Raw genomic sequence first — 22,206 nt, 5'->3', positions numbered from 1 at the left:
GACATGAGCTCAGTAGCACCCTCCTGCTCATGTTCCCCATCAAGTGGCATACAGAAGTATACTGTCTCTGATAATGGAGGTAATATATAGTCATCATGACTAGTAGCCATTGATATGGCTACTGGTAGCCATAACATGTTGAAGAACCTCCATGAATTTGTCTAACTCTCTTTTAAAGCCATCGGAGTATATGCCTTCCGCCCACCTGTGCCCACACTGTTTTGCCACATTCTCCTCTCTATTTTTTTTCATTAAAAAAATCCTTTGGAGGCTGTGCGGCTGTTTGTGTGTTAACCTGCCCTGATTCTCATAATGTCTCCAGTTTTAGAGAAGGGAAGATTTGGAACTGGGGTGGCTGGGTTCTGCAGGACAGAGAGGCTGACTGCTTTTGAGAGCCAGGCTACTGCGTTGGTTAAAGGCATAAGCTGTAAACTCCAGGTTCAGATCTCAGCTCTGCCGTAAATGTACAAGTGGCCATAAGGAAGCCCCTTTCTCTTGCTGTTGGCCTCCAATCTGTAACATGAAATGAATAACATTATTCTGCCTTTCAGGGCTGTTGTCTGCATCGCAGTGATAACATATGTAGGAAGGGCCACTGCTCAGCGGCAGAGCATGTGGTTTGCATGCAGAAGGTCCTGGGTTCAAACCCTGGCATCTCCAGTTATAGAAAATCAGGTAGCAGGTCATGGGAAGACCTCTTCCTGAGAGCCAGGAGTAATACTGGCCTAGATGGGCCAGTCATCTGACTTAGTACAAGGTACCTTCGTATACTTCGCAGGTGAGTACTTTGGAAGCAGGCCATAGAGTGCCTCTCCCGACCTGAACCTACCTGGGCACTACGATCAACTTCTGAGGCCTTCCTCCTAGTGCCAGCTGCAAGGGAGGCTTGGAAGGTGGCACGGAGGGGGCCTTTTTAGTAGTGCCCCCCATTATGGAATGATCTCCCCACTGAGGCCTGTCTGGCGCTAATATGTTCCTCTTTTTGGCACCAGGTTAAGCCTGTCCTCTACTCCCAGGCATTTAATGGCATACGATGGGCTGTTTCTGTCAGCTGTCTTAACAGGTCTAGTATTTTAAACTGAAATTCTTTTTAGCTGTTTAAGTCGTTTTAAATTTTGTATATTGAAATGTTATGCTCTATTTTTTGTTTTGTTTTGTGAATTGTTGTGCCTGGAGAGCTTTGGATATTGGGTGGTATAGAAATGAAAATAATAATAATATTCTCTCCTCTTCCTCCTCCTCTGAGACAAACAGGGGGATCCCCGGATCCAGCCAGGCTCTGTTGACTCTGAATGGAAGCCAGTGGAAAAACCGGGTTGTCAGAAATTTCCCAGGAGGTAAGAGGGGGAGGGCATAGGAAAGACAGGTGAGGGCGTGAATGAGAGAGGAGGAGCAAGCGGAGTGTAAAGCCTCACCTGTCACAACCTCTGGGAGGGCGGAGGCAGGAATCGGGAAATAAACAGCGAAACCCAAGCAGCAGGAGGAGGAAGAACTAGACGAAGAAGAAGAACTAGAAGAGCTAGACGAAAAAGAAGGAGTCCTGGGCAAGCTTGCCATTCCCTCCTCGAGCTGTTGCTGCCTCTGAGGAGTTCAGATTGTCGCTTACCTGGATAGCAGGGCTGACCTGGCACCTGCTTTTCTAGAAGGCGTCTTCTCCCACCGGGGAACAGAAGAACCCAGGTGTCCTGGTTACCAGTTCTCTTTCTCGCCTTCCTCTGCCCCGCTGGGAATCTCTGCCCTGCTAGGGATCTTGGGCACGCTGGCTTTCCAGTTCTCCCCAGTCTAACCTGCTGCACCGCTCTTCCCACTAGGCCTCCCAGCAGCCTGCGCCCCCCCCCCCGCTCCAGAAACCCCATGGCAACAACCACAGCTCCCTGCCTGTGCCCCGAGGAGGAGGCCCTCCGGACCTCTTTCCCCCTGACCCCCCCGCCCGCTCTGGGGGACGAGTTCTACCCCTTTGGCGGCGAGCGTCCGCCGTCTTTCGCGGGCGAAGCGGCTGCTGGGGACGGGGACCCCGAGGAAGAGGCGGATCTGGAGGTGCTGCTGCGGAGGAAAGAGCAGGATCTGCTACTGGCGGCGGAGCTGGGAAAGATGCTCCTGGAACGCAACGAGGAGCTGGAGCGGCGCTACGAGGAACTCGCCAAAGAGCACACAGAGGCCAAAGAGGTGAGCGGGGGGGGGGGGGGGAGGCGGCGGCGCTGCGCAGCTGGGAGGATGTCACACTTGAGACCAGGACTCCTCTGGTCAGCCATGCAGCTCAGCAGGTGACCTTGGGCCTGTTGTTATCGCAGAGCTTCGCCTACCTCGCAGGGTTGGTGTGCAGATAAAAATGAGACCTTCTCCCAAGAACCAGGGAGTTCTGGATTTTCTCATGTGCTCTGCTGGGCCACATTCTCTTTCCAAAGGAGCACTGGAGTAAACAGCGTCCTGTACTCGCTGCTGTAATCACCCCCTGCACGCCAATCCCAGGAGATCCTGACTTCTTCTGCTTCACACATTACACGCTGCTTACACAGGACGTGCTTCCACGCAGCACCAGCTCCCTGTGTCACGGGTGTAGAACCTCAGGCCCATGAGCCAAATCTGGCCCCCATGGAGTCCCAGTCCCACCTTCTCGGGGTTCCCCAGAAGGCCACCCCCTTTCCCCTGGTCCCACCTCTTTCACCCACAGCCAATCATTTCCCGGCGTGGTGTTCTTTCCCTTTTTCTAAAAGGTTGAACTGCCTCTCCTAAGGCTCAGTCACCAGCATTAAGAGCTTTACACTCAAATATGCGGGTGTTTTTGGTATTTTGGTTCTGCCATTTTGGCCACACCCACCACTGGAATGTGCCCCCCCAGCTTCTCCAAAATGGAGTCCAGCCCTTGAGCTGAAAGTGGTCCAGCATCCCTGTGCTATGTAGATTGTGACTGGTGATGATCCCGCATGTTCATAGGACAAAGGTGGGGAACGTGTGGCCCTCCAAGTGCTGGTGGACTGCTGCTCCCATCAGGCATAGCCAATGGGGAGAGATGATAGGAGCTGGAGTCCAACAACCTCTGGATGGCCACTTGTTCCCTCTACCTGGTATAGACGTTGCTGCTGCATGAATGTGTGTCTACGTGCCATTTCTGACACGGAAGCTCTTTTCCTCACATGTGAAACAACCCTGTCTTCTCTCCTGGAAGGGCATGGGTGCTTCTGGGGAGTGGGGGAAACCTAGGCTTTCCGCCTCCTGGCACCTTCAGAGCTCTTTGATTATCAAGAAACTCTGGACTTGCATGATTTCAGCCACCTCTGTCTCTCGTCCATTTCCCTTCTCAAATAACCCTGGAGGCCTTGACCTAGGGCGAAACTGGCACCAGCAGAGTGACCTCTGGGCATGATACCCGTGGCAACTGGCTGAACCAGTTTGGCATGGCAGAGGTCTCTGGTGAGGCGAGGCGGAGCTGCTAACTGTGTGGATATAATTCCTGAGTGAGAGGGACGGAAGAACAGAAAGTGTGACCGAATGGAACAGAGGAAGGAGAGAAAGCAAGTGCCCCAAATGAGTCACCCACCCCCAAAGGGCCTCACCCATTGGCTGTACCCTTCTGAGACCTAAATAGTTTTGCTGCTCCCAGGGATTGGGCCTGGTGCCAAGGGGCCGTGACTCTTTTTTTGAGGCAAGGTAGACGCTGCAATTAGGAAACCATTGAAAAGTGAAGTTCAGTTTGTCACAGGCCTGTTGAGTCGTGATTCATGGGTGGCCCTGCCGTCTGTGGCCTGTTCCAGAGTAGAATCCAAGGTGTGTCCGAATGGAATCTGCTCCAGAGACTTTCCTCTGTAGTGTGTATTTGTCCTCACTGTCACTGGGGGCACTGCTACAGGGGAAGTTCACTGCACCTTCACTAGGAAATTCTTAGGCAGAACTGACTTGATCTGGGAGAGGGGAATGTATATACGGAGGAGTGGAGGCTGGTGGCTCTGCACCTTGGATGGCTCCTTTAGAGTCCTGACTGGTTCTGACTGAAACCCGGAGCAGATTCACTGCCCCACTGTCATCGGAGCCAGCAGCCTCCACTAGTACAAAGTTTAATTTGAGCCTGGGTGCCCTGTATCACAGGAACATATGAACAACCTTGACTTACTGGATGTGTCTCGTCCAGCATTCTGCTTACAACAGCAGCCTGCAAGAGGCCTCTGGACTCACACAAGCCATCACAGAGTTGGAGCACCTGATGTTCAGAGATATATCGCCTCTGAAACTGGAACATAGGATGCGGCCTTATCCTGAGTCAGACCCTGGGTCCATCTAGCCCAGTACTGTCGACACTGGCTGGCAGCGGCCCTCCACGGTTCCAGGCAGGATTCTTTCCTAGCCCCACCTGGAGATGCCAGGGATCGGACCTTGGATCTTCTGCATGCGAAGTGGTAGAAATGGAAGCTCCAGGGATGATCAGGGATTAGGGCCCAGGGTTCATGAGGCAAGAGGGTATGGATTCCAGGAAGGCAGCCCTCTATTTAGACCAGGGGTGGGCTACTTGGGGGGTCCAGAGGCTATTTTTGCCTCCCCCTTCTCAGTCTCCCTTGCCAGCCACAATCTGCAGGCTGCTGCTCACTCTACAGGGCGCCAAAAAAGATCGCTGCTTTGCCACCGATTTTAAACTGCAAATTGCTAAAGAAACCTAAAATGCCTAAACCTTGCTTATTTTCAAACAAGATTTGGCCACTTTAGGATTCCATAGCGATTTGGATGGTTTAGGCTTCCATAGTGGTGAGCCACTGAAAATTGGCGCTAAGCTAGCAATGTTTTTGCCACCACTGCAAATTTCAGTGATGCAACAGAGGGCAGGGATAGCTGGACCAGGGGGAGGCGAGGGCCCACCTGTGGCCCACCTATGATTTCAACTTTACTGTGTCATCTATGCATGTGTATGACTGCAGGGCGGTTCTCACGGATAGCTTTCAGATACTGGGATACAAAATGCAGTGTAAGGTTTTGGATCACTGGGTAAATAACGTGTAAGAGATTATATAATAGTGGTATTATTTTCTTGTATAATATGCATGCTTTGGGGTGGGGGTGAGAACAGGGTACGCAGGGGGTGTTCAAGATGTATTTGCATGTGGATGTTACAAAAGCAAATGCGTTAGTGGTGAAAAGTTACCACCAGAAACTGGAGTTTCAAAAGATACTTTAAAATCTGTTTGTAAGATCTCATAAGACTAGCGCTGAGAAGAATAATGAATGGGGGTATATCTGGGTGCCCTTGGTAGGCATAGGATCTTAAGAATAAAATGTAGTACTTGTATAACATTTTCCTGAAGCAATTAAGTCACTTTACATCCACCTTCCCCAACCAGATGCCTTCCAGATGTTTTGGACTCCAACTCCCATCAGCCCCAGCCAGCATGGCTAATTGTCAGGGATCCTGGGAGTTGTAGTCCAAAACATCTGGAGGATACAAGGTTGTGGAAAGCTGCTTTACACAAATTCTCTCATTAAGCCTTACCACCATGCTGCAAGGAAGGCCAGCATTGGAGAAGTGGGGGAGACTAAGGGATGGTGGCTCACCTAACGAACTCCTCCTACCTGAAGTGGGATTTGAACCCATGACACCCTGGCTCACAGCTTGTTCTCTTGACCGCTATTCTGCACAAGCTCCTCCTTATCCGGCCCTGACTATTCTCGCTCTGACTCTCTCAGCATCTTGAACAAGAGAAGCACGAACTCCGTCTGCACCTTGAATCGGGACAGGCCGAGTTTGAAACTCGCGTGGCGGAGCTGGAGGCCGACTTGACAACTGCTCGAGCCCGGCTGGGGCAGCAACGTCTGGAACAGCAGGACACGAGCCGGGAAAGTTCACAGGCTGTCCTGGACCTCTCGGAGCAGAACCAGCGCTTGGTGGAGCAGCTCAGTCAGGTGAGGGGGGGAATTTGGCTAGTGGATTTTGAGCCTGAGTCGAAGCAATGAGGGGAAGAGGGTGGGCTAGGAAGTGCAGCTGTAATCCCATTTCCAGTCGTGGCGACCTGTGCCTTTGAACAGCTGCAGGAAGGGCAGCAATTCAACCAGTGGAGTTCTCTACAACGGCATCCCCATGCTGGGAAGCGCTACACCCTGGGCCAATGTCAAGATTGGGCAGGGTTGGGCACCTGCCAAGGGCCCAGGCCCCAGTGGGGGACCACTGGCAAGAACCCCCTGGAGTTCACCTGCATCTTCCTTTGGCTCAGACAACGTTGGCGAGAGTGAGGAGCAGCAGATGCCACGGCCAGTGTGCTCCCTGGCTCTCTGCTGCCAAGCAAGCAAGTGGTAGCAGTGATGAGGGAGAGGAGGAGAAGCAAGAGCAGCAGGTGACAATGGCGGCGAGAAGGTGGACTCGCTGAGGGAGGGGGCCCACGGAGGGTGTCTTGCACAGCCCCCCCCCCCACTTGGAGCCGTCACTGGCTTCACCTTCAATTTACGCAGGGGTTAAGTTGAATGTTGCTCTCGCTGCCATGGCTTGCTTGCGTAAAAGAGCACCAGTCCAAATTTATGGCTGCAATTTGTGCAGGCTTGGCTCTGTGTGTGATTGTTAGCAGGAGGAGGAAGCATAATTTATAGACCAAAGGCCCATAGAGGCCTGGAATATGTTTTAGCATGAAGTGGCCCTCTGAATGGACTGGGGCAGAGGCAGGGGCGCCGTTTAGGGAAGGTGGACCACTGCATTCAGAAAAGGCATGGGAACAGCCCCTATTGGGGTTGTACAGCTTCAGAATGCCGGTCTGGGAACTGCCTGATCGGATGCGCACTCAAAACAAACACTCCCTTCCTGCAGAAAGGTAGCTTGTAAGGAAGAAGTGACCCAGCCTAGACTTCTTCCTGATGCATTCATTTTCTAGTGGAGAGAGAGTTACTTTTTTGTGCTGTGGGAGAATTAAAATAATTGAATTTCAAACATTTTAACGTTCCTGGAATTTGATTTCAGGGAAACTTTTGTACAAATCTAGAGAATGTGTAAATTGTACAACAATCAGATTGATGAATCGCCTTGATGAGTTCCATAAGCCTTCACTTCATCCACCCCCGCCTTGCCACGCACGCGCATGCACACACAGAGTAAAAGCCCTAAATCCAACAGCATTCATAATTGGGAATGTTGATGGGTGGGGAAAATGAATAGGGGGATGACTTTGCTTGAGAACTTAAGAACATAGGAAGGGCCTTTCTAGTCCAGCATTCTGTTCCCACTGCAGCCAACCAGATGCCTTATGGGAAGCCCATATGCAGAACATGCGGGCTTCCCTCCAGCTCATGTTCCCCAGCAGCTGGTATGGAACACGGAGGTTCCACATTCATTCATTTTTTTCATTTATTACACTTCTATACCATCCAGTAGCCGAAGCTCTCTGGGCAGGTTACAAAGATTTAAAATACATTATAAAAACCATTTACATACAAACATATAAACAGACAGCACACGCAGAGACACACATATATCTAAAACAGTTTTAAACAACTATAAGAAAAATCCATGACCTGATTAAAATCTCATCATATGCTGCCAAATGCTTTGAGCGAAGAGGAAGGTCTTACCCTGGCACAAAAACGATAATAATGTTGGCGCCAGGCAGGTCTTGTTGGGGAGATCATTCCATAATTGGGGGGGCACCACCAAGAACGCCCTCTCCCTTGTTGCTGCCTTCCGAGCTTCTCTCAGAGGAGGCACCTGGAGGACTGAGAACCCCCTACCCCAATTTATTTCAGCTTTAAGTAGAATAGGTGGGACCCTCAAACCTTGGGGGGTGGCAACACTTCAGGGTTACCTCCTTTGTTTCCTTCCTTTTCCCTCTCTTACAAAACAAGTCCTAAATGCTTTAAAAAAACACCAATGCTTGTATACAAAAGAAACCAGACAAAGAAAGTTGAGGAATGTATCAGCATTTGCATAATGTATTTCTGGAACAGTGTGTGTGTGTGTGTGTGTGTGTGGCAGAATGGACATCACCACCCCACTTATTATAATGAGGGAAGGCTGCAGCTCAGTGGTAGAGCACCTACTTTGCATGCAAAAGGTACCTGGTTTAATTCTCAGCATCTCCAGGTAGGGCTGGGAAAGACCCCTGCCAATCAGTATAGACAATTCTGAGCTAGATGAATGTATGGTCTGATTCCTTATATGGCAGCTTCCTATCACCATGCAAATAATAGTTCATTGCCACCACAAAGCAGAAGGGATGGGGCTGTGCCGTGTTAGAAGTTCCAATACATAACAAGGAATTCATTTGAAACAAGCCATGAAGTTGAGATCATACTCTCTGTTCTTGTCATCCAACCAGACTGGCAGGTTTCCAGGAAGGTAGGAAACTAACTACAGGGAGGCGGTGATAACAAAATCAGATAAATGAGATAAGTCCTGTAAAGGGGTCCATACGCTGCAAAGTGCAATAGACATGGTGTAAATAATAAATCCGGATTCAGCATTTAAAAGTCGCTGGGAAAATTACCTAAAGAGATGTTCTCTGCCCTCACTGGATTTTGCACTCCAAAGACTCTGTTTCTCTGGAACCAGTTAATGGGATGTGATTTTTTTCCTCTTCTGTGTAAAAACTGATGATTAGGTTGTTCTAGGCATTGGTTCACGGTCAGCAAATCTGGTATATATATTTTTTGTATATGCCTCCTTTCTGCCATTGTTGGCATCCAAGGAAGCTAACAAAGTATCAGAAAACATCAGTATAATAAAATGTTCAACTCTGAGAATTTATTTTCCTTTATAAAGTTCAGGTCTCTAGTCCTCAGTTTACTTGGGATAGGAAAGATATGGCACACAGATTGGAGAAAGCCTGGGGCCTTGCTACAATTCAAACCTGGAGACTTCATGTCTCTTAGCCTAGCACCTGATGATAATAAGCAAGGGGGGAGGGGTCAGGAAAAGTGTGGGTTCCCACCCCCACACAAAATCCCCCCAAAGTGCCAGTCCTCCCACCCACTTAGAAACTTGCCTCTCAATTGCAGAAGTTTGTGTGCTGAGTGTGGTTATTAAGTGTTTATGGAAAAGCACTTTGCATATGACCAGTGGCACCCTCTTCCCTTGTGTTGCTGTATACCAGAGGTGAAGAACTTCTTTCAACCAAAGGGCCACATTCAATGTCATATAAGCTTTTTGGGGGTAACATTACAATGGTGGGCAGGGGCAAAGGCAACAGGTGGGGTGGTGGTGGGGAAATACCAGCATATTTTAGCTTAAAGCTTTCACTGTAAGTAACTAAGGCTAAGGGGAAGCATTTCAATGGTTTAGAATGCGGTGAAAACTGCACGAAAGACATCAAACCACCCAATGATCAATGGCTGGGAAAAGGGAGGAGGAGCCAGGGAAGGGGTGGGGCCTAAAGGGGCTGTCCAAGGTGCTGAACCCTCGCCCCAAAATAGGTTCAGCACCTTAGAAAGCTCCTATACAGTTCTGACTGGTTCTGGCTGAAACCCAGAGCGGATTCATAGACCCATTGGCATTGGAACCACCAGCCTCCAGGCCTGATGTTCTACACCCTCCTGCTGTATACATTCCACTTGTTTCTCCCATCAGCCCTGCGTCAGACTGAATATTTAGTAGTAAAGCTCCAACTGTGCTCAGAGGCCCATTGCACTTCACACCGTTCAGGGACAAGACTTAGTCAAGGAGGCTGAAGCCTGGCTATTGCCAAAGCCTAATGTCTGTCCACCTATCCCCCAACCCTGCAGGTCACTCAGCTGGAGCGGCGGCTACGGGAAGAACTGACCTTGTTGCGTGGGGAGCATCGGACCCTGACTCTTAGCAGCACTGAACACGCTGCCCGGACACAAAGCCTGCAAGCTGAGGTGAGAAAGGAGGCCTTCCCGTGCTGTACCTCCTGAAACCAGGGGAGGCCCGATGAGTGAGGAAGGCATTGGGGAAGGGGAGAGCTTGTGGTGTAGTGGTTAGCACAGCCTTCGCTAACCTGGTGGCCTCCAGATGTTTTGGTCTACAACTCCCAGAGTCCTCCAGCCAGCTGGCTGGGGGAGTCTGGGAGTTGTAGGCCAAGACATCTGGAGGCCACCAGGTTGGGGAAGCCTGGGTTAGAGTGTTGGACTGGGCCTCAGGACATCCTAGTTCTAGTCCTCACTTGGGTGTGAAGCTCGCTGGGTGACTTTTGGGCCACTTATTGACTCTCAGCCTAACCTACCTCACAGGGTTGTTGTGAGGATAAAATGGAGAGGAGGAATGGGAGGACCATATGAGCTGCCTTGGGTTCCTTGAAAGAGGAAAAAAGGCAGGAAATAAATGTAGTAGTAAATAAAAAAGAATAATAATAAAAAAATCATGGCATTGCCTCCTCCACCCTTCTAGGGGGCGCTGCCTTCTAAACTGGCTGGTGTAACATGGGAAGATAAAACAATGGTGGCCAAGTCTCAGCCCTTGATTGCTGAAGAGATGCTAAGGCTCATGATTCACGGAAGCCCTCTTCTTTCCCACACCTTTGTTGTCCAGTTGTTTAAGGCCTGACTGTGGTCTCTGAGAGCTGAGGAAAGGACATATAATCAGAGATGGTTGTCTTTGTTGCCCCCTTCACCAGGGCTGGCCCATGACATTTTGCTGCCTGAGGCAAAGGACAAGATGGTGGCACCGCTGCCCCCTGCCCCAATCCCACATGGAGGAACTGACTTGACTGGCAGCTGAATTTTACCTCAACACTGGGAACAGGAGAGTGACCACCACCACATCTGAGGGGAGGAGGCCAGTTTAGCGCACCCTTCCCCAACCTTGCACTCTCCAGATGTGTTGGACTACAACTCCCAGCATCCCCAGCTGGGGAGGCTGGGGAGGAATGGCTGGTGGGGGGGCTGTTGCTGCCACCCCCAGCATCTGCTGCCTGAAGCAATGGCCATGTTGGCTGGGGATGATGGGAGTTGTACTCAAGACATCTGGAGGGCTCCAGGTTGGGTAAAGCTACCATAAGGGGGTGGCAAATGGCTAATTATCTCACAGGGGACAGGGAGGGGGTGTCATTTTAGATCTTCTGCCTCAGGCAGGAAAATGCCTGGTTTACCCAGACTCCCAGGATAGGATATGGGCCCTCTAGGAGGTGCCAGTCTCTATGCTGCAACCCGCTGGCTTCCCAGCAGGAAATGGGGAGATACGGGGCCTAGCTCCAATGGGGTGTTGACTACTGTTGTTTTATGCACACCTTCCCCAGAATCTTATGCTACAAGACCGGAAGCAAGATCTGGAGAAACAGATCCACCAGCTTCGGGAGGAGAACGAATCTACCCAGGCACTGGTGGACACACTGCACGATAACCTCCTCCTGCTCCGCAAAGAGAGTCATGCCAAGGAGCTGCGGGTATATGCTTGCATTTCATAAATACTATGTTGGAGAGGACTGGTAGCTAGTGTGTATTTCTTTAAAGGATTTTTGACCTGCTCGTCAGCCAAAAAGGCTCCTGGAGCAACTCAGGAAAACAAGACAGTCCCTGCCTGCAGGCTTACAATCTAAGAAGACACATGAGGAAAAAGGAATGAGGAGGGAAGAGGGGGGAAATTATCTCTTTCAGCAGGGCTGGGGGAATGGCTGCATTTTTCTCCTCACCTCCCCCAGCACATCCTGCTAATACTGAAGTTCAATGATTAAGATGGAAGAGGTGGGTGGGAAACAGTTAATTAAAATTAGAAAGGTGAGGGGTGTGTGGGCTTGTTTATACAAAGAATGAGGTAGAAGGAGTAATTGAAAGTAGCTTTACCTCATGGAGGAAGTGATCACCACAAGCGGTTTCCATTCTCCATACCCCCTTCCTGTTTCTCATCCCAAGATGCGACAGGTAGAAGTGGAAGCAGAAGAGCTCCGGGCCTCCAACCGTCGTCTCCAGCATCAAGTCAAGGAGATGAAGGAAGAGATCCGTCTGCATGACTTGGACACCTCAGTCAGCTCCATCCAGTCTGAAATCGAAAGTAGTTTGGAGGATGCTCCTGGAGCACCTGGACAGGCTCATAAGGTACAGGAAATGAATGAAGCGGGTGGGGCTTTGAGTTCACCTGTTTGCATTATTGGTAAAATTCCCAATGTCAAAAGAATATGAGAAGCTATGTGACTATTTGGGAAAAGTAGACTATGGAAGTATAGCTTATTCACCACCAATCCTTCTCACACGTTGTGCAAATTCGGAAACATACCCTTTTTGGAAGTCTGAAATCTGCTATCTTCTTATCTACTTTGCAGAAATTTTAATACAACAGTCCAGCATTTGGGCTGAGCGGGGGGATTCAAATTTAAGCAGAAATTATATTCTCCTATGCTGATCCCCGCCCCACTTGCCACCTTCCAAAATTCCTGGTTAGTGGTGCTGTTGTCTTTAGAAAAAAAATCAATGTATAAATGTAGCTCATTATTGTAAACCAACATTCTCCAACCTGATTCCCTCCAGGTCTGTTGGACTACAACTCCCATCATCCCCAGTCAGCATGGCCATTGACTGTATTGGCTGATGGTGATGGGAGGTTTAGTGATGGGAGGGCACTAGGTTGTGGAAGACTGCTGCAAACATTTGAGATGAAACCTAAAAATAAAAACGTTAACAGCCAACAAATATGTAAACATATTATGCTGATGAATTGGCTCATCAGATATTAGTTCCTTAAAATTGATCAAGAAACATAAATATATAAATATATTTTTAAAAAATCAAAAGTGAGGCTTGAAAATGTTCAACATTTATTAAACAATTGAATTCTTGACATTTTCTAGATTGTTCATATGTGCAACAACTCTGTTTTGTAATAATCCAATGCTGTAGTTAAACTCACCTACAGCACAATGCTATGCATGTTTATTCAGAAGCAAATCCCTTTGTGTTCAATGGGGCTTTACTCCCATGTAAGTGAACATAGGGTCGCAACCTAAAGTGACTGGTCCACTCAGATGCCATTAGCGCTATATGAGGGAACCCCAAGAAAATCAGCCCCTGGCAATTAGAGGGGTACTATCCTGAACAAATGGCTGCTGTGTCCCACCCCAAAGTCAGCTGCATCTGAGTGCCATGGATATCTCATGTTCTGTTTGTCTGTTTTAGCCAATGGCCCACAGCACCTGCAAGACTTGTCCCACCCCCATGGCTCCAAAGAACCCCTCACGGAGATTGGAGGAGGAGGAAGCTGAATACGCCAGAAAAGTTTCGGCCTTGAGTCACCTGGAGCAAGATATACTGAGGCAGAGAGAAACAGAAATCACAAGACTCCAGGATCAGGTAGCGTGTGCTGTGCTTTCCCAGCAGAGGGCACTGCATGGACTTCGGCTTGCTTCCCTAAGCTGACCGGACTCGATCTGCCAACTCATGAATTTTCATTTTTTCTTTTTGGGGTAAAAAGACATTTGTGCGAATTGCGGCCACAAAATGTGTAATTTGCACAAACGGCACAATATGCAGCTCCAATTTGCACAGATTTCTTTTTACGACACCCCCACACCCCTCGAGAAAGGTCCTGGAATCTGGGAAAAACCCATGTGGCTCAGCTTGCAAATGTAAGCCGAGCTGGGTGGGCAGCGGGGAGCCATCAGGTCCCCAAACGGCTGGATTTTCTAACGACGGATATCCCTATTTTTTATTCCCATTTCCAGATTACGCTGCAGTATGTGGATCTCTGCAATTTGAAGACTGAGATAGAGAACCAGAGGCGCCTGTATCAAGAGAGCAACCGGGATGAAGCCTTGAAGTTGGCCATAGCAGATCGGGATGAAGCTATAATAAAGTGAGCTAACCACATATTATTTTAAAATGTATTATCTGCAACATGTGCACACGTACATACAAATAACAACTGACAAACTAAACCAGCCTTCCCCAACTTGGTGCTGTCCAGATGTATTTGACCGCAACTCCCATCATTCCCAACCAGCCACTGGCCATGGGAGTTGCTGTCCAACACATCTTGATGGCATCAGGTTTGGGAAGGCTGCAATATTTATTTATTTGTAATACTTCTATGTTGCTTACTATAATAAAATATCTATAATAGGCAAACAGGCAAAGCAACAAAAAACAAATATATCCATTACAGACTATCCAGTCCACCATTTATTCATATGTTTTTACGTTACATATTAAACCCCCATATCTATCCTAGTGTGAAATCTAATGGGTTGTATCCAGTGTTTCTCTAACTTCAGTCCCATTTATTTCAGTGAGTCTACTTTAAACAGAACTAATACAATCTAATGACTGAGAATTTTTTTACACAAAGCAATCTGCTGTATCCACTTTTGGTTTCGTCAGAGAATTGGGATCTGAGCACTACACGAGCAGCGTTTCCTTTCCTGCTTTTCCACTACACAACTCTAGGTGGCTGTGTCGTATAGTGGAATAGCGCAAATACACAAGAGGAAATCTTGCTTTCTTTCTCTCTCACAATTAAATGCTGCATTTTCGCTGCTCTTAAAAAAAAACCTCACCGAAAGTGCTGGCTAGACATAGAACTGAAACTGGAGTGTCATGACATCATCTAAAGAACCTGTAAACAACCATGAGTAGGGAATGACGATCGCTTGATAAATGTCTTGTGTGGAAAAGCCCTGAATCACAGGTTTTTTAATGCATCCACTTTCCTTTAATAGCATCTTGAATTTATTCATGTATAACAGCCTTTCCCAACATGGTGCTTTTCAGATGTTTTGGACTTCAGCTCCCATCGGCTCCAGCCAGCATGGCCAATGGTCAGGAATCCAGGGAATTGTAGTCCAAAACATCTGGAGGGCACACGGTTGGGGAAAGCTGATGTGTATGTTTTCCTTATTCACCTAGTCTTTAATTGTAGGCACTTCTGCTAATTTCCATTTTCTGGCAATATTTAACCTTACAGCTTACATTTACGTTTCCTACCACTTCTGCATACATAACATTAGCGCAGGGCCAGCACCAATGCCGGCTTCCTCCAGCAGCTTCTGGGGCCCCCAGGGCTGACCAGGACTGATGACTGCCCTCAGCGCTGGCAGCCTCAACGGTACCCCCTTTCTTGGGGAAGTTTACCTTCTCACCACCGTTTTCATCAGCTGCTCTTGCTCCTCATCCTCTCTCTTTGGCACTCTTTTAAACCAGACGTTCTAGCTCCACAGAGCCCTTTCTTTTAATGAGTTGTCTGCAGAGGAACCTCTGCATGTCTGCCAAGGTGTGTATCAGATAGGATTCTGGGAAGTGTCCTGCACTGAACTGCACTGCTAGGCCTCTCTGTTGCTCAGATAAGTTGAGAGTGCACTCTAGAACAGGGGTGGGCAGGAGGTAGATCTCCAGATGTGTTGGATGTCAACTCCCAGAAGCCTCTGTCAGCATGGCCAGTAGCCAGGAATGCTGGGAGTTGAAGCCTAAAACATCTGGAAATATACTTTTTGCCCACCTTTTTCCTAGAGCACTCTCAACATCCCCTTTCAGCTTCATGGTTTCAGGGGGATTGGAATGGTGGGCAAATTGACTTTCAGGAAAGTCCACCTGGCAGCCATAAATGACAAGCTTCTGAAGAACCCCACAGATCTCTTGGATACAGTATATGGGGTGGGTGGGTGTTGCTCACTTTTAAGCCATCAGGTCAGGATGGGAGCAGCATGTAAAAGCAAGATCTGTAACAGGCTTGACTTAAACAAATAAACATATTACTTATCTTCGTGTCTCTGCCCTCTTCCTTACTAGGAAAAGCGAGATAGAACTGGAAATGGCCAAAGTCTCTCTGGAGCGGGATTCATTGAGCCAGCAGTTATTACGCGTCATACGCCAGAAGATGGCACTTTCCCAGGAGCTGGAAGCTTGGCAAGTGAGTAGGAAGCCATCAGAAATGTCAGAAATTTTTTCCTGGGATTTAATCCAGAACCATCAAGCTTGTCAGTTGTCCTCCTAGTTTGCAGGGCCAGCCCTCCCAGGAGGCAGAGCAAGGCAACCACCTCAGGTGGCAAATGTGGGGGGAAGCAGCGGCAGTGGCACTCGCCTGGCTTTTTTCTCCTGAGCTCCTCAGCTGTTCCCCTCTGTCGAAGGACAGAGCTGCGTGTGCCGCATGGCCTGTCCCCATCCCCTACGCTGGCCTGCTGCCCTCAAGTGTGGTGGAGGATGCTATTCTATTGCCAGTATTGAAGTAAAAATTCAATGGCGGTCCAATCAGCTTCTGTATGTGGAATAGGGGAGAGCACCGTTCTTGTCCTTCACCTCAGGCAGCAAAATGTCTTGGGCCGCTCTGCTAATTTGTATGCTGCAAGCAGGCCAGAACAAACCATGCTCTAGAAAACCTTCAATAGTAACAAAAGCCAAATTTTTAAAATCCCAAATTACTAGTAGGGTGTAACTTTGGCTTCTGTGATGTTTAATAAATTCCAGATCTGTGAAGTGACACAGCTGAAATGAGTGTGAGAATTTTTTGAGTCTTCCCCTGCATTCACGATTTGTTCCAAGTTCGCTTTATGGATTCATTCCAATTCCGAACAGGGACCTAAAAGAGAAAGGAGACTGTGACGGGCGGCTGAAGGGAGAAGACCAAGAGCAGGGCAGCAAATGCAACAGCAAGGGTTTACCAAAGACTGGCTGAAAACAAAGCAAGAGAGGAGAGCAAGGGTGCTAGGAATGAGTGAAAAGAAAAAGAAGAAAAAATAGGGAAGAAATACTTGGAGGGGACAGAGGAAAAGGAAAATGGAAAGGAATCAATCTCAAAAATAAGCAGTACAGAGGGGAAAACCAGTGCTCAGCGAAATACCCCTTCCCCACTTCACCACCCTGTTCTTAGTATGTGAAGTTGAGGGGGCATTTTGGTGATTTGGAGTGGGTGGGGGCATGAGCAGGAGTAAAGTGTGGAATGAATTTATCAGCTTTGGCAATTGTGATCCTGGTTGCTGGTGAGCACCATTCTTTTTTTTTACCTACAAGTCTTGAGAGTGAGGGCAGGAAGCAATGCCCTCACTCTAATTCAGCTTTATCGATGATGACAGGTTATGATGTGGCATTATCAGTGAAGCCAAATCAGAGTGAGGGCAATGCTTTCTGCCTTCTGGAGCCTGGTAAACCCCAAACCCCAAAATTGATACCCGCTAGCAGCCAAGACTCCCAAGAGCATGATCACTGCCACCAGTCAGACTACGAAAGAGGGAGCAGTGAAAAAAGTGTGCGGGTGGATAGGACCTATGAAATATTTCAAACCCCCACCCCACCCAAACCCTCACTTTCAAGCTAAAAAAAGTTCTGCATAGAGCTTAGGACTCAGCTCTAGAGACAATGAACAGGGTAAGTCTCCCAGAATTCTTGGGTTCCATTTCTGTCAATGCTTAATATTAACTTTTCTCTGTGGCACACAGGATGATATTCAGTATATCATTCACCAGCAACTACTCCAGAAGCAGCAGGAAGAGCGGACCCCGCCCGTCTCCTCACTGCCTAAGACCCCGACACAAGGCAAGAACCCTCCTTTGTTTCGGCGTGGCACCACCAGTCACAACAGCAGGGGCTTCTTCTCGTTCTTCCGGAAAAGCTGAGAGGCCAGGAGGTGTGGGGGAGCTTCTAAAAGGGTCAAAGAAAGAAAAGGTGGTGGGGGGCATGCAAGACGCCAGTACCAGGCAAAGGCTGAGGTGGCTGACGGGAGATGTAGCAGCCAGCAATGAGACACGTTTTGAACTGAAATGGGCTCAGTGTCTTTTAGCAGCCTGTCAACTCAACCTAGGCCAGACGGATTTTGTCTCCTGCTCCACATTTCAGTTGCTCTGGAGCCCTGCTGGAGCACTGCGTGCTTGTAGGGTACACGCTGAAGCAGGAGCAGGGCGGGGTCGCATATCCAGGCTAGCCACATCTCTGACATCCACGCCTTGGGCATGGACATCTGCAAAGGAACCCCTATGCATCCTGTGGTGTGGGGTAGCCTTTTGCAACCTGGTGCCCCCCGGCTGTTGTGGATGACAACTCCAAGCAGTGAAGGCTGGTGGCTCCGATGTCAGTGGGGTAGTGAATCTGCTCTGGGTTTCAGTCAGAACCACCTTGGATAGCTCCTTCAGAGTTCTGGCTGGTTCTGACTAAAACCTGGAATGGATTCATCACCCCACTGACATCGGAGCCACCAGCCTCCACTGACTCCAAGTATTCCTGCCCATTGGCCATCCTTGCTGGGGCTGGTAGGAGCTGAAGTCCAAAACGTCTAGAGGGTACCAGAGTGGGGAAGACCGGTATAGGGGCTTCTTCACAGATGTCCACACACAACATGCAGGCATCGAAGTGGGGCTAGCTTGGCTATCAGGAGTGGGGGCAGGGGGCTCCTTTACAGCAGGGGTGGGCAGCTTGTGGCCCTCCAGATGTTTTGGCCTATGACTCCTATCATCCTTTACCATTGGCTACCCTGGCTATGGCTGATGGGAGTTGTAGGCCAAACAGCTGGAGGGCCACAAGTTGCCCACCCTTGTTTTACAGACACCTGTGGGTGTGGGGCTAGCTCATGTAGCAAGGTGGCCCCAGGCTTACTTCAATACATAAGTGCCCCACAAGTGTAACGTGCAAATAAGACAGTGGCTTTATAGCATTTCTCAGTCATTGAAACTGACACTCTGAACTGGTCATCTGAGTTCTGGGCACCAGATTTAGTCAGGGCACCTATAGGACTAATATAGTGGAGGCTGGTGGCTGTGATTTCGGTGGGGCTGTGAATCCATTCTGGATTTTAGTCAGAACCAGCCAGGACTCTAAAGGAGCTATCCAAGGTGCTGAACCCCATCTCCCAAAATAGGTTCAGCACTTTGGGTAGCTCCTTTAGAGTCCTGACTGGTTCTGACTAAAATCCAGAATGGAGTCACAGCCCCATCAAAATCACAACCACCAGCTTCCACTGGAATAATACAGTGATAAAGATATTCATTATAGGTCTCATTCCACTTGGAGCAATGGAGATTCTCTCAGTTATGTCCTGGGGTCAACCAGCTCTGTTGATCGATATCCCAAGTACCTAGGGCAGCCTTCCCCAACTGAATGCCTTCCAGATGTTTTGGACCACAACTCCCAGAGTTCCTGGCCATTGGCCATGCTGCATGGGGCTCATCTGGAGGGCACCAGGTTGGGGAAGTCTGATCTCTGGCCTCCTAATAAGCAGCTGTTAGGAGGATTGGTGGGATGTACTGGTTTGAATCTGGGGCAATTATCTCCGAACGGCAAGTTTACTTAGCACACACCACCGTGGCCAAGTGGAGGCCACCAGTTCACCAAATGGTTGCTGTAGGCCAACTGAAATAACATGACTGGATGCAATTCCCTTTATTAATTAGCCAATGGGAGCCTTCCCAACCTGGTGCCCTCCATGCTGGCTGGGGAATGATGGGAGTTGTTGTCCGACACCTCTGGAGGGCTCCAGGTTGGGGAAGGCAGGCCAATGGGACTAGAAAGGCCCTCCAGATGTTTAAGCCTACAACTCCCCATCATGCCTCACATTTGGCCATGCTGGCTAGGGCTGATGGGAGTTGTAGCCCAGAACATCTGGAGGGCACCAGGTTGGGGAACCTGATGTAGGGTGATGCTAGATGTTCAGGGTTACTCAACATATAGTTTAACTAGTTTATTTTGGTCTCTCTCTCTCTCTTAAATACCTCTAGCCTTCCAACACCAGTTGGCCAGTCTGTGTTCCAAGTTCTAAGGTTACCCAGTCTGCTGGCCAGTCAGAGGCACGATTCAGCTAAGTGGAGTTTTCTAGATATCCTGAGCAGACACAAAGTTTTAACGTTGGTATCATCCAAGTGTCATCGTGATTGGCTTTTTTTTTTTTTTAACTGAATGGGCCTGAACCCTGGGTATTGATCCTTTACTCCCTTGTAGACTAAAGTTTTATGGGGAAGGGGCTGGGTCTCATAACATTTCCCTCAATAGTGAGGGGGTAATTTTCACAGACTTCTTAAAAGTCAGGAATGAGTGCTGTCAAGCTATTCATCGTGGAGGATGGCAGGACAATCCTTGACAATCCAGGTGTATATTCCTAGGCTGCACTTTTCACTGTATTAGCACTTTAATTGCCTTCAAGAGCCTGGCTCGGTTTTTGGCTGCTCTCCTTGCTTTAAAGGATGAACACCAAAGCACTTAATTAGGATCATATACTTGAAAAGGGAGCTGAGCATAAAACAAAAGATTTTGAGGGCATACCTTCTGCTGGGATCTGGGTTCTAAAAACATGGGGCAACCTCAATATGGGGTGCGGGGGAGCTAGCTGCTATGAGGAGGCATAAAACGGTGCCTTATAACTTTCCCCCTCAAACTTTATACTGCAAAATGGGCAGAATAATCCCCCTTCTGTAGGTGGCAGTATTATTACCCACAATGCATTAGGGTTCCCACTTTTTCTTTGCTGTTCATTTAAAAAATAGTCTGTAATTGAGTGACTAGGTAACAGGAGAATGCTAAAAAAAAAAAACCTGCATAAATTTATGCAAATGAGCCATGGTCATTACTATGTTGCATGAACACCAGCAGGGGGTAGTGGTGTTCCTTCCTCCTCCTCCTCCTCTGCCCTTTCTCTTCATGTATAAAAAACCCAAATGAAGCAGATGCTACTTTGCAAGTGTAATTTTTCAGCTGCTTAAGAAATAGAGAACTTTAAAAACAAATTACAGTTTACATATCAAAGCTGACAGGATGAATCCAAATAGAGATTTATTTATATACGAACAAGAAAATGTATATTGTTATAGATTATTTTTGTTGTATATTTGTTAATACAGATTAAATAATATACTGTTTATTAAAATTAAAAAGTATGGTTCTTATACTTCACGCCTCTCTGTCATTGCTGCTGGGAAACAGGTTCTTTGGAGGGAAGTGGTATCTTGTAGCATAGAGCAGGGAATGCTGGGAGACCAGATTTTTGGATGGTGCATGAGGGGAAGGAAGTTAGCAAAGGTTATTTGAACCTGCAGCCAGACAGTTACTACAGTTATAGCAAACAGTGCTTAGTTTGCAAAATGAGAAAGACCAGACCTCAAGCCAACTTGTAAATCATGCTCTCTCGAAGCCCTAATTCCATCTCTGTGGGAGTTGGCTGTGGTAACTCAGTAATGAGGGAAAGGAACTCTGCACATGCTCAGAGTTACTAGATTGTTACTTTAACATGTCATGTGAACATAACAAGAGCCCTGTAGGTTCAGCGTAAAGTCCCATCTAGTCCAGCATTTTGTTCTCACAGTGGCCAACCAGTTGCCTATGGGAGGTCCATAAGCAAGTTATGAGCTCAATAGCACCTTCCCACTTGTGTCCCGCCAGCGACTGGTATTTCAAGGCCTACTGCCTCTGATACTGGAGGGAATATAGAGTCATAATGGCTAGTAGCCACTGATAGCCTTCTCCATGATTTGTCTAATCCCCTTTTAAAGTGGTCCCAGTGGGTGGCCATCGCTACATCTTGCAGCAGCAAATTCTGTAGTTTAACTGTGCTGTACAAAGAAGTACTTCTTTTTGTCTGTCCGGAATCTCCCACTGTTTAGCTTAATTAGATGACCCCAGGGAGAGGGGACTTTCCACACCAAGCATAATTTCATACACCTCTACCATGTCCCCCCTTACTTAAGAGCTCTGGCATTTGGAAATGGCTTTTGGTGAGACAATTCAAAATGAGCAGCCTGACCAGGACTGAGCATGCCCACTGCCCCATGCGGTGGTGTGACAGCTGAAGGAACCAAAAATAAGGGCAATGGGAGGAGCGGGAAGGAAAGGGCATATATCTACTTATAGTATTCTGGAGGGGGAAATTAGGGTTGGGGATGCATGTCATGAAGTTAAAAGCGTCCCTCAATGTAAGATATGAGGAGGTTTCAGGAGGGTGGATAGAAAAAAGGACATGTTTTCCCTTCCCTGCTCTCCAGAAACCTCCTCCCCTGCTGTATAAAACACAATGTACCACAGAGGGGGGAGGTTTCAGGTAGGTGGGCATTAGAAAAAAAAAAAAAAAAAGAGCAAGAGCCTATCCCCACGCCAGCTCCTGAAAATCTCTGCTCCCTTGCAGATCCTGAACAGCACCACGATGCTCCTTTTCCAGGCTTTCTGGAACCCGGAACAGGAGTGCTCCTGTTACCTGCTGGGGAGACACTGCAATGTTTTGTCTTCCACTTGTTCCTTCTGAAAGCCATACTGGAGTGGTTAGCTAGAATGTAGCTTCTGTTTTAATAGGTTGGCTGCTGTTCTTTCCAGGAAAAAAACCTGGCTATGTTTGGTTCCCATCTGATGGGGTTTAAACCAATCTGATCAGAGGTTAGTTGGACTTTTAATTTGACTTCAAGGCTA

General features: G+C 48.2%; 1 protein-coding gene across 2 annotated transcripts; it reads left to right on the top strand.

Moving 5' to 3' along the window:
* Nucleotides 1–1,430: 1,430 nt before the first annotated feature.
* BICDL2 (BICD family like cargo adaptor 2) lies at nucleotides 1,431–20,702 on the top strand. 2 transcript variants are annotated; one of them, XM_084805858.1, is made up of 10 exons: nucleotides 1,431–2,166; nucleotides 5,668–5,883; nucleotides 9,679–9,795; nucleotides 11,151–11,297; nucleotides 11,764–11,946; nucleotides 13,021–13,194; nucleotides 13,566–13,696; nucleotides 15,625–15,745; nucleotides 17,268–17,364; nucleotides 19,536–20,702. In XM_084805858.1, the coding sequence occupies exons 1-10, from the start codon at nucleotides 1,855–1,857 to the stop codon at nucleotides 19,574–19,576; spliced, it is 1,539 nt and encodes a 512-aa protein (XP_084661984.1). In that variant the 5' UTR covers nucleotides 1,431–1,854; the 3' UTR covers nucleotides 19,577–20,702. The 2 variants fall into 2 exon arrangements, with proteins under 2 accessions (XP_084661984.1, XP_084661983.1); XM_084805857.1 differs by having other exon boundaries at nucleotides 1,432–2,166; nucleotides 17,268–17,455; nucleotides 19,536–20,697.
* The last annotated feature ends 1,504 nt before the right edge of the window (nucleotides 20,703–22,206 follow it).

This window comes from Heloderma suspectum, chromosome 6 (assembly GCF_057233095.1).
Source record: "Heloderma suspectum isolate Gila_16-S chromosome 6, 16-S_ref, whole genome shotgun sequence".
Taxonomy (NCBI): Eukaryota; Metazoa; Chordata; class Lepidosauria; order Squamata; family Helodermatidae; genus Heloderma; species Heloderma suspectum.
This window is presented reverse-complemented; position numbering and strand designations above follow the sequence as displayed.